This window comes from Eublepharis macularius, chromosome 3, assembly GCF_028583425.1.
Source record: "Eublepharis macularius isolate TG4126 chromosome 3, MPM_Emac_v1.0, whole genome shotgun sequence".
Lineage (NCBI taxonomy): Eukaryota > Metazoa > Chordata > Lepidosauria > Squamata > Eublepharidae > Eublepharis > Eublepharis macularius.
The window spans coordinates 32,228,583-32,240,941 of record NC_072792.1 but is presented as its reverse complement, the minus strand read 5'-3'; the positions used below and the strand labels follow the sequence as shown (position 1 = coordinate 32,240,941).

Below are 12,359 nucleotides of genomic sequence, written 5' to 3'. Positions count from 1 at the left end.
TATGTGTGCACTAAACATGAGTTTCAACTCAACTTGCATTTAACATGTGACTTAAAGCTTACCTTTTAAATTGTAAAAAGTCCAGTAGCACCTTTAAGACTAACCAACTTTATTGAGGCATAAGCTTTCGACAACCACAGCTGTCTTCATCAAATGCATCAGGAGAGCTGTGGTTCTCGAAAGTTTATGCCTCAGTAAAGTTGGTTAGTCTTAAAGGTACTACTAGACTTTTTTACTATTTTGCAACTACAGACTAACACAGCTAACTCCTCTAGATCGATGACCATGGAAAGTACCTTTTAAGCAGTGAGGGAATGGTGCAAATTGGCTCCCATGTTTGCATACACATGTATGTATGTACACACATAATACATATACATATGCCTATGTATATGTATCTATGCATACACATGTAGCTGCCATTCAGTCAAATAGTGCCCACAGGACCATACTGGGTCAGGAAAATGGCTCGATAGGAGAAGACAGGAACCCTTTCTATCTCACTTTGTCTTACAGCTGGTTGCACAACTCTGCTTCCATCAAGGGTGAATTGCGATGGCTTCATGGCCTGTCCATGGTGGCTAGCAGGGCTTTTTTTCTGGGAAAAGAGGTGATGGAACTCAGTGGGTTGCCCTCAGAGAAAATGGTCACATGGCTGGTGGCCCTGCCTCCTGATCTCCAGACAGAGGGGAGTTTAGATTGCCCTCCATGCCACAGAGCGGAGGGCAATCTAAACTCCCCTCTGTCTGGAGATCAGGGGGCGGGGCCACTGGCCATGTGACCATTTTCAAGAGGTTCCGGAACTCCGTTCCCCCGCATTCCCCCTGTAAAAAAGCCCTGGTGGCTAGTGATATATTCACGTTGAAAAAACACAATATGACCATGGTGGCCCATGTAATATGCAGTTCTAAACATTGTGGGTGTGGGTGTGGGTGCGGGGAGAATCATCTTCATGAATGTGATTTCTGTGGCATTCTATTGTTAAATGTGCCGTATGCTGTAGCTCCAAGAAATCATCATACAAGAAATCACAAGTTAAATTGTTTTCTTTTTCCACATTCATTCTTTGGAGCCTGTTTTTTAAAACTATAACAATAAAGAAACACATCCAAGTGTGAAGAGAGTTAAAATAGATCAAGAAGTAACATGGAAATCCAGTTTGGGGAAATGCATTGTAGCTAGGGTGGCAAACTCCAGCCTGGAAAATTCCTGAAGTTTGGGGATGGGAGAATTTAGAGAGGGATTTCACATAGATTCCATGGTATGCCATAACATTTGCCCTCTGACGCTGCTGTTTTGACCAGCAGAACTGATCTCTGTAGTCTGGAGATGAGTGGTAATTCTGGGCGAACTCCAAACTGCACCTGGAGGTTAGCAATCCCTGAACCAATTTATCTGAATAAGGCATCTGATACAAGTCCTTGGCCTTGAGAGTTGCTGTTTCTTACCTCTAAGTACATTAATATGTGAACAAACTGGAACTTTGATGAATAAATTGTATTTCTTGATTATGTACAGTTCATGACAGATTCTTGTATCAATATCTATATATAGGATTGGATCCAGCCAGTGTTTCCCTTTAATCTCACCCAATTCTCCTCCTTTATGAAGCCCTAATCCCATATGGCTTTTTCTGTGTGCAGGTGCCATGATTCCTGAGACAGCCTTTATGGGTGGTCAAGGGGAACCCCTCGTCCTTTTTTTCTCCAGTACAAAAGCTGGTTGGATCCAACCCACATTCACATAGCTGTCAGATGTACTTTATTCCAAAATGCACTGTTAAATCAATTCCCCCTTACGTAGAGCTGTCAAGAAGAAGAAATTTATCTATCAAGTGTTGTTTTACTGACTAACTTCAAAGGGAGGAGAAATGCAGTTCAGATTTACAATTTGGCACTGAGTCAGTCATGCACAGATATCTAATACTGAGTGACCGTCTCACACCTTGTACGAGATGCTTCAGTATGCATAACACCACAGAGAAGCCCTCCATTTTATTTCTGTACAGATCTGAACTTGTGTGTGTGCAGGTACTGCCAATTTCTTTTTATTTCCAAAGGAAACTTCAGGGGAAAAGACATTTCTTAAAAAAAAAAAAACACCTTTATTGTCATCTTTTTATTTATAGTGAGAAGTTCTTTGATTTGCTTGAAAGGCACCCAAGAAATATAATCATAATCATCATGAACTAAAAAAAAAAGTTACAAACTGTACAGAATAAATAGTTCATATAAATCTAACTATGCTTTGTAGTAAAATAAAGCTGCCGTAATTCACGCTGCCCTGATCCTTAGCAACTTTTTTCGAAGTGCATCCCACTGATTTCTGCAGAACATCTATTGGGATGCATACGTTCAGAAATATGCCAAAACATTTTTGTGTGTGCATCAAAGGTGCAACAAACAAATATCTGAAAATGTGAGTGTCATACAAGTGCACCCTATCAGAGAGCCAGGATTGTGATTCCCTATACTTGGTGATAAACCCAGTTCTGGCACCATGTAATGCTTAAAGTATCTCATATGGAACTTGCTTCCATGTACATGTGCTGGGATTGCAGGCTGAACTATGTCAAAGACCAGGGTTGAACATAAAGCTGGGTATGTAGAATTAATTTTCAAGTGGTTTGGAATGTTATGATGTTAACGTAACTTGTCAAGGGAGTCCCTGGCACCTACATAAACTCAAGTTACAGACCTGTGGTGTGCACTAATTCTCTAAGCGTAGTTCCTAATCTGCATCAGATGCTAGCTGCATGGAACTACCCATGAATGTGTTATTTGCAGGGAGGGGAGTGTTACATGCTATCATGTTCAAAGTAGACATTACTTTTGTCTGACACTTGACAGCCACAGGGACTTATGGGCATATGAGTTCCCTGTAGGAACTCAGTTCTCAGGTGCATGCAGCCCCGATTTGGAATGGTATTGTGATATACAGAGAGAAGGGCCCTTTACCTTCCCCCCATGCTATTTTCCCAATGCAAAAATGGCCCTGGGGGCAATATTTTTCCTGTTGGCAGATATGTGTGCAATGAGGAATTAGACATGTAGCTGCCACCCGGTCAAATAGTGCTCTCAGGTCCAGAGCCAGTTTGGTGTAGTGGTTAAGAGCGGCAGGACTCTAATCAGGAGAACCGGGTTTGATTCTCCACTCCTCTACTTGAAGCCAGCTGGGTCAATCATAGCTCTATCCGAACTCTCTCAGCCCCACCCACCTCACAGGGTGTTTGTCGTGAGGATAATAATAACATACTTTATAAACTGCTCTGAGCAGGCATTAAGTTGTCCCAAAGGGCAGTATGTAAATTGAATGTTATTACTGGGTCAGGAAAATGGCTCAAGGGGAGAAGGCAGGAGCCCTTTCTCTCCCACATGCCACAGTCCCCATCCAAATTGGGGTCCAACATGCTGGAGAACTGAGTTCTCACAGGGACCCTGCAGTTTACCATAGATCTCTGTGATGGTCACATTTCGAATGTAACATGTTCCACCACGAGAAGTGCTATTTTTCTGAATAATTCCAGCAAATTATTTATATATGGACAAACAACTTCTGCTTTCTTATTTTCTTTTTCTAGTTTGCACATGAAATTTACTGGCCACAGTGGATTGATGTTTTCTCTGGCATATATACAATAAAAAAGAAGCCAATAATATAAATACAAAACTCCCAGATCGTCGCTTTACTAACATATTTACAAGAAATTCTCAGTAGCTTTCCAAATTTCCAATGTTGAAGGGTCCAACCAATGGCGCATAGGAGTTGATAGCAGCATTATACCAAAGATTGTCCAAAATGTGATTAAAATTGTCAGGCAGGGAAAGGTTTTATGTCTTTTAAAATTCCTGGATAAAGTGTGGACACAGCCCCGCCCCACCCCCCATATATTCTTCTACAAGGTTTTCTGACTCATGATCTTCCAGAGATAAGATGCTTGAATATTGGTAGACCCCAGGTGCAGACAATTAAATAATATATATATATATATTAAAAAAACATATACGTTCTCTTTTATTTATGATGTGGGAATGTCATGTAGCATTTGTAGACAATGTTCATAGAGGTGGACTAATTCCTAGCCAAATGTACACTAACCTTGTAAACAGGTGCATAGAGCATTATGCAGTTCAATGAAGAAAGAAGGGAATAGAAGTAAACAATGTTTTATCTTTGCTTTGAGGAACATAATGGACTGCCACGCAAAGTTTGGAAGAATATGGCAGACTGAACTTTCTCAATGTCCAGTAACACAATGTTCACATTTAATGTGGGGGAGAGACGTATCGCCTGTAACCTTTCCATGGCTTCACACAGTTATCCCTGAGAGTTCCTTTTTTTCCACTAGGATTACTGCTGTGCTTAAAAGTTCTGATTGGTGACACATTATTATAAGGCACTTTTATTTACACAGTTCCGACTTAAGATAGCATTATGAGTTTTTGTTATAATCCCTCCCCCCCCCCCAAGGTTTCTTTTAATTATGTTTGCTGTTCCAAAACCTCCAGGTAATCAGGTTCAGCATGCAGGTTGGCTTTGAGCTCAAAATACTCATTTTTAGTCTGTTCTAACAAAACCTTTCTGGGCCTAGAGTACATGAGTGTCTCCATCAATTTGAGCTCTTCGTGAGCTCCTGGATAACGTACTTCCATATCGGGGTGTAGCTGCGCAATGTTTTTCCGCAGATACTCTGTTATCCCAAGTTGTTGGAATTCCCTTTCCTTTTCAAGAATGTTCCTGTACAAAGTGCTTGCATCCTGGAAAGAAAGGAACTCAGCCGACTGGTCCGTAGCTTTGTATTTGACATTTGACCCTGTCAGGGGAGAGGAGTGTTCCTTTTCTAAGAGTCCTCTGCGGAGGTGTTTAGAATTGTTCAAGTCCTTCTCGTTCCTCTCCTCCTTATGATGATCTGCACATTTGGGGCTGAAAGATGGACTTCGATAAACTTGAACCATGGGGCTGATCATATGCTGTTCATACAAAGTTGTGGATGGGCGCTCACTGGTGTGATGAGTTGTCTTGTGGCCATACATGCTGTACTGAAGCTGCACCGGGCTGTTGTCCCGCATCTGCTCATCAGCCTGCTTCTTTTTGTGTCTTCTCCGTCGGTGTAAAACAAGAACGATGATGCCTGCTGCACAAAAAATGATCATTATCAACACCACAAAGAGCCCCAGGATTAAAACAGAGAGAGGGACAGCATCGGTTAGCGATCTCAGAATTGTGTCCGCTGTGTTGGTGGTGGTTGATGCCGTTGTAACGATTATGAAACTAGCATGAGTCGGGAGGGCTGGGCTGTTTATTAAGTCAGGACATAAGATGTCACTGCTCAGAGATCTTAGTTCCTTTTTAGCTAAATGTTTTGGAGATGTACAGAAAACCTCGCCTGTCATTGTATTTTTATTCAGCTTTTGTATCCACTGCTGCAATCCAACCGAGTTGCAAGTACAATCCCACGGGTTGTCTTCCAGCTCAATTTGTACCAGTAGATCCAGATCATCCAAGACATTCCCTGCAGGCAGATGTGCAAATTGGTTGGTTTTCAGATTGAGCCTAGTTAGAGGAACTCCGGAAAAAATATGGGCTGGCAAAGTCTGAAGAAGATTATTGTTTAAATAGAGGACCTTCAGTTTAGGCATTGGATTAAATGTCCCTGGTAATATCTCCTTGATGGCATTGTATTCAAGATACAAATACTCAAGTCGCTGCAGGCCCCAAAACAAATTGCGATTGAGCTTTGTGAGATGATTGCCATTGAGATATAATTTTTGCAATTTGGTGAGATTTTGAAAGGACCCTTCTTCTAGGATTTCTATGCGGTTGTTTCCCAAATGAAGCATTTCTAGACTCCCATAGTCCACAAGGTCTGATTTGAGTAAGGTCTGAATAATATTCCCTAACAGAATAAGCTTTTTAGGATTTGGAGGAGGAGGACCTAAATCGGACAAGCTCTCAATGTTTTGTTCTCGACATTGCATTAAAACCCCTGCAAGGATATGGCTGGTACACTGACAGGGGGCAGGGCAATAAATCCCAGGGAGCAAAGTAGCTGGCTTTGTGACATGGAGGATTAAGCTAGATTCCTTGGTTGGAGCTTTAAGAATAGGTATCACCTTGGTTGAGAAATGACTATCACTTACTGAGGTGGTAACCACCAAGGGCAATGACCCTGAAGGAGAGTCAAGATCATTGGTAGGGTGAGTGGGACAAAGCGATTCCTTTTTCAATCTGCTTAAAACACTACCTTTCAGAATGGGAGGGCTATGGCATACAACGTCACCTATGATGGACTGGGGAGGCATATTTTCTAACCATACCTTCAACTCTAGTAGGTCACAATTACAGACCCATTTGTTGTCTTCCAACTGAAGGTCTAGAATTCTACCAATATGTTCTAAGAAACCAACATAGGGCAAAGTCTGGAGCTGATTCCCGCGAAGATCCAAGTGAGTTAATGGCACAAAGCGGAAAATATTCGGAGGGAGAAACTCAATGGCATTATCGTTTAAAATAAGCACCTTAAGCCTGTTGAGCTTGCTGAAGGCACTCGGTTCAATGATTGTGATGAAATTGTTGTCCGCTTGAAGGAATTCCAAGTTTTCCAGCCCATGAAATGTATCCTCTTTCAGTATTTCTATAGAGTTGTGATTGATGTGAAGTTGCTTAAGGAGGCTCAAACCATTAAATGCTCCGGGTTCGATGTCTACGATATTATTAAATCCAAGGTGGAGTGAGAGAGCATTGATAAAGCTGGAGAAATCATTCATGTGTAACATGGTCAAGCCATTGTTTAGAAGACTAAGGTGAAAAGGCCGGGATGGTGGAATGTGTACTTGAGATAATTCCTTGATGCCTCTTTCTTCACAGTTTATTATAAAGATGCCATCCTTTTCCTCACACGAACACAACATTTCACAGGAGCCAATGGCTGACGGTAAAGCTGGTTCGGATTGTAGCACATCGCAGGCAATTCCCGTCAAACAGAAGATAATTATCCAGAGCTTCATGGTCATCCGACAGCTTCTGCAAAATATAATTGTTTAAACAGAAATGTTATCATCTAAAACTCCGAGAGGCACAAAACAACAATCTTCCATATCTAAACCAGTCACTGAAGAAACGACTCATAACTCCTACATTACAAAAATTCTGTATGGCAGAAGTGATCAAATAGTGAATTATGGAGGGCACCCCAAAATAAGGATGACAAGGCCATCAAAGCCCAGAGGTTCTGGGGGACCACAATGTGGTCTCCACGCTGAGACGCCAGTCTTTGCTCCTGCAGCATCAACCTGTTTCCTAGATTCACACTCTGAGCGAGTGATAAAAGGAGATACATTCTTCCTGAATGCTATCGTAGTTTTTTTCTTACAGAGTGTGTCAAAGTCCTAACTGCAAGATAATAAAGAGTATGTTGTATCAGGCATCAGAAACTGGCCATTTTTGCCCTTAGGAATTCTAGGACTTTTGTTTGTTTGTTTGGTAATTTACCATAACCGAGTGTCTAAAAACAGAAGTATCTAAAAGGAGAGAGACTGCAGCACAGACAACAAAAATCTGATTTGCATTTTTCAGTGCCAGAAACATATGTGGAAGAAAGTAAAGGAAGAATTCAGTACCAAAGAAAATCAAAGTAAAAACCAAGTTTCTGTTTAACTTTAACTTAAACCAACAGTTCAACTTTTTACATTAATCATAGTAATGTAGGGAAGTGATATTGATGGGATGCAGAACAAAGAAAAACTAGAAGAGGATAAACGGTTCTGCATAATTATCTGATGGGTTCTTATGATGCCTTTTTAGAGTCACTTCTCAGTGGAGATTCACAACAAAACGAGTATTGAGAATTCAGTCATCTGGGTTTGGCTGCTGTTCCATTGTTCTACGGCCAAGGTCCCCATCTGACATAACTTTTCAGAGCATGGGAATCACTGGAGCGCATGCCAGTAGAGTCAGAAGCCCAGATTATGCAGGAGGAGCTCATGTGACACCTTCCTGAGCTTGCATTGATTGCTCCAGTTTTTTAGGAGTAGCAATGCTGATGTAAGAAGGAGAGGCGCCATGTACTCCTCCCCATGTGATCTCAAATATCTGACATTTCTGGAGCAGTGCAAGGAATACACATGCTGCAGCATCTCTGGTGCACAGAAAGTAGTGTCAGACAGGGCTCTAAAGCCATGTTCTCTGCCACATCTTGAACAGGACTGGTGACACATGGCCCACTGCAAGATACCTCTTCCTTGAAGATACCTTGAAGATACCTCTTCCTTGAAGATACCTCTTCTTTGTATCCAGTCTTGGGCTGAATCCACACGTACCGGCATAGCGCTAAACAGTCGGAATGCCAGTGTCTTCCTGGCGCAATTTCTGACATCATTGTGCCACAAGAGCGGCATCGCTAGGAAGACGCTGGCATTCTGACAGTTTAGCGCTGTGCCGGTACGTGTGAATTCAACCTTGGTATAGTTTGCCATTCTGCTGACTGCTGAATATTGGTAGGGTTTCTGCTCTGTTGGGCTGTGGACATGGATTCTTGTGCAATCAAATATTTGATATATGCCTGCCTTTTTGCCTATCTTGGATATCTATTTACTTACATTTTATACTACCATATCCTATTTTATCAATTTCTTCTCCAAAGGTTTACATGTGTGTATACATTTTAGGAATGTCCAGATAAGTAACAATGGAAAAAAGTCACATAAATATGAAGAACTAGGCAGGCAGGCAGGCAGTATACATGAGATTGATTTGAACCTTTTATGCATTTTTAGCCACAGTGTTCACCCCATTCCCAGATAAAGTCAGCATAAAACTATTACATTTGTATGATTAACATTATCAATATAATTGAAAACATGCATTATCTTTAAATCAACCTGGTTTTCCAAACAAGATCTGGTGAGCAATGAGTCCTATGAGACTTTCTGATAAGCTGCTGTATTCAATTATTTAGCTAAAGTGGGTCTTTTGCATAGCTTTAATTATGGTTAGAAATGCATTGCTTATGTGCATCTATTAGGTCACAGCTGAGTATTTTCCTCTTCTTCGCATGAAGTCATTATCTGTTTGCAATTTATTAACAAAGTAAACAGCTCCACATTTTCAAAGGAAGAATCCCTATTGTGGATGAGGAAGATTGAAAGCATATTTCATGGAAGCACATTCTTTTTCATGTCGACTCTTTCTAACGGGGCTACAGCACTCAAGCCTGTTAGTATTACTGAAGTCAATGGATCAAGTCCTTTGGAAGTGGATAAAGGGCTGCAGTTTTAGTTAGCTTTCCTTGCTCAGAAGCAGTTCAACATGCAACCAACCAGAAAGGTGTTTTGTGTGCAAGTCTCATCCCCCCCCTCCCCAACATCTGTGCACAAATCCAGAATTAGGGCCATGTGTGCTGGCATCAAATGTGGTTTTGTTTTGCATCCCTTCACACATTTTGGAGACTTGTGCCATTCAGTCAGGAGATTTTACAACACATTCTCCTGGAATTTGCAGTCATGAGTGTCCTATCACAGGAAAGCTAACTGTTGTACTGTAAAGCACAAGTCTGTACACAGCTGGTCTGCAGTCCTTGCCCACTTAAATGGGAGTAAGTGCAGTTCAATGCATTACCTTACTTCTGTGTGAACACACATAGTATGAAGCTACTATTCCATAGGCAGTAACTCTGATTTTAGTAGGAAACAGACATTAATCATGGTGCTCTGCTTTGGTACATAAGTGTCTGGCCTGAGAATGTAGATATGAAGCTGTGACTCAACTAGCTTCGAAACAAGTTCTTGGCTTACTTATCAATGAAATGGGCCTGCAAGAGTGAAGATAATTCTTCATGCAGGGATGAATATACATGTTACTTTTGGATGACATGAAAGGATCACTAGGGGGTGAATCAACAGCCACTTACATTAGTATAATCCGTAGCTGATTATACTTAATTCACGTATCTTTCTTTTGCAGACTTCTGGACAAGACCTAGCATGCAGATCCACACTTCCAAGGCATTCAGATTAATGGCAGCCATTAAAACAGAATGCATTTACTTTTAATACCCAAGACATTGTTTTTGATAACCCAAGGTGAGGGGGAAAAGAAGCGAAAGCTTTTTGTAAACTTGTCTACGGAAAAAGGTCTGGGTCATTAATTCAACTTTTATCTTCTCTTAACGGCTTCTCTCATAAGCAAACACAGCACACCCCAATTACTTGTTATGATGTCCTTTGGGCACAATTAAGAGAAGTAAATCAACATGCACTCATTTAAAGTGCCTGTTGCACTGAAGGACACGTTGTGGATAGAGCCAGAGGGAAAGGATGTGAGTTTTCGGAAGATGAAAGCCTGGACCCTTCTCTTCTCCAACAGGAAAGTTCCAAAGTGTTTGCAGCCCACTGGAAAGCATTCCCGCTTTAATCACTGTCATACTTTTCCTGGGTGTACTGCAATAAGCCAGGCACATTCTTCTCACTCGCTCTGCGGAAGGCTGCTGGAAGCTTCAAGGTAATAGCAGTAGACCAGAACCCACTGCCTTGAGATGGTCTAACCTCTCGTCTTGTCCTCAGCCTCAACACCACCGTCAGAAAAAGCTGATGTTCAGGCAACGATTTCACCAAAAAAAGAACGTATCCTACCAGACACAGCTCTGTGGCGCTAACGTCACACTACAGACTCAATTAACTCAAAAATATTCCAAATGACCTCTTCAAGGTCCTAATTCCCCAGGCAACACCAGTTGCAGTTAAGCCTTCCTTGTAACCCGCCAACACTTTGCTTCTCTCGACCCACTGACTTCCTTTTCCTTGAATCAAGTTTTATTCCCATAGATACTATGGAAAAGGTGCCCTCCAGAAATGGTTCCATTTTGAGCATGCTGGGGGAGGGAGGGGGGGTATGAGAGGTAAGAGTCTTTTCCTGCTTGGGCAAATTTGGTGCTCTTTCAAAGGGTAGCAACTAATGTGGAGCCTGGAGGTGAAGTTTCTTTGCAACAAATACATGTTTTCAGCAAAAATCTCTCCCCCCTCCCATCAAATAGCGCGCCGATTTCCGTTTCAAGCTAGGTTTGCCATCTCCCAGTTGGGAAATTCCTGGAGATTTTGTGGGTGAAGCCTGGAGAGAGCAGGGTTTGGGGAGGCGAGGGACCTCAGCAGGGCAGAATGCCATAGAGCCCATCCTCTAAAGTAGCTATTTTCCCCAAAGGAACTGATCTCTGTGTGGCCTGGAGATGAATTGTTATTCCGGGAGATCTCCAGCCACCGGCTGGAGTTGGCAACCGGATGCAGGATCGGGTTAAGAACTGAACATGTGAAGCCTATCTTTGTCAAATGTCGCAGGCGATGAGGGCCAGCGAAGAATCTCTCCAGCCCCAGGTGCCAGTCCAAAGAGCCCCCTCCCCTTTAGATGTAGGATCGAGAGCCAACTCTACACAAGGCATTCCGGACTGGAGAAAACCGCGACCCTTTCCTAGCAACCAAGCGAAAGGGCCAGAGGGGGAGAAATCGCAGCGGGCTGCAAGAGCGCCGTCGGAAAAGGGGCGAGGGGAAGCGAGGCGGCCGCCCCGCCGAAGTCCTCGGCCCGAGCGCAAGTGCCTCTTACCTGCACGGCTGATGCGATCGGCAAGGCCCGCTCCGAGCGGCTCCTCCGCGCCCAGCCCGCTCCTCGACCGGCGCCCCGACGGAGCCTCCTGCACCTCTCGCTGGCCCGCCGCAGCGCCCTCCCGCAACTTCCCGGGCGGGCGCCTCAAAAGCAGCGCAGCCCCATCGGGCCGGCGCGAAGCCGCCTCAGCGGGAAGCGGGGGGGAGAGCGGCAGCCGGAGCGCCCGGCGACACCATCCTGCCACCGCTTGGCTGTCCCCCTTCGCCTCAATTAACATTCACGGCGGAGTTCGCAGCCGGGCACGCCGTTAACCGTTTGCGAGCTCGGGGCTGGCGGCGCGGGGCGGGCGAGGGAGCCGCCGCTCGGCGGGACTCCAAACTCTTTCTTCCCGCGGTTCTTCTGGCCAGAAACGGGGCTCTGGAGAAGTGGGGCGGCAGCCCGAGGGCTTCGATGCGCGCCCGCTCTCTCGCTCTGCCTCTCCTCCTTGCAGCCCTTCTCGGCGGCAAGAGCCAGCGGCTGGGAGGTAGGCGTCAATAAAGAGACTTCTTGGCTTCGCACTCAGCCTCTCGAAGCCCTTCCCCATCAGCGAGCTTTAATCCGCCAGTGTCATTTCGCACAAGATGCGGCTCCACCTTCGCAGAGTTCAGCTCCTCCTTCTCCTGCCGCAAATTGACTCGCCTCTTCCTTTTTTTTTAAAAATCCCTTTAAAAAAGAAGGGGAGGAAAAACACACACACCTGGAGCGGCTCAAAATAAAAGGCAATGCAATCC

At 43.8% G+C, this 12,359-nt stretch overlaps 1 protein-coding gene across 1 annotated transcript; it reads right to left on the bottom strand.

The window, feature by feature from the left end:
- Positions 1 to 3,984: 3,984 nt before the first annotated feature.
- On the bottom strand, positions 3,985 to 12,145 carry SLITRK6 (SLIT and NTRK like family member 6). The gene is made up of 2 exons (XM_054974063.1): positions 11,590 to 12,145; positions 3,985 to 7,023 (listed from the first exon to the last, which is right to left on the bottom strand). The coding sequence occupies exon 2, from the start codon at positions 7,011 to 7,013 to the stop codon at positions 4,482 to 4,484; it is 2,532 nt and encodes an 843-aa protein (XP_054830038.1). The 5' UTR covers positions 7,014 to 7,023; positions 11,590 to 12,145; the 3' UTR covers positions 3,985 to 4,481.
- Positions 12,146 to 12,359: the final 214 nt, after the last annotated feature.

What these genes read in the sequence shown, in the direction of transcription:
- SLITRK6 (XM_054974063.1), bottom strand. Translation starts at nt 7,013, where the DNA reads ATGACCATGAAGCTCTGGATAATTATCTTCTGTTTGACGGGAATTGCC.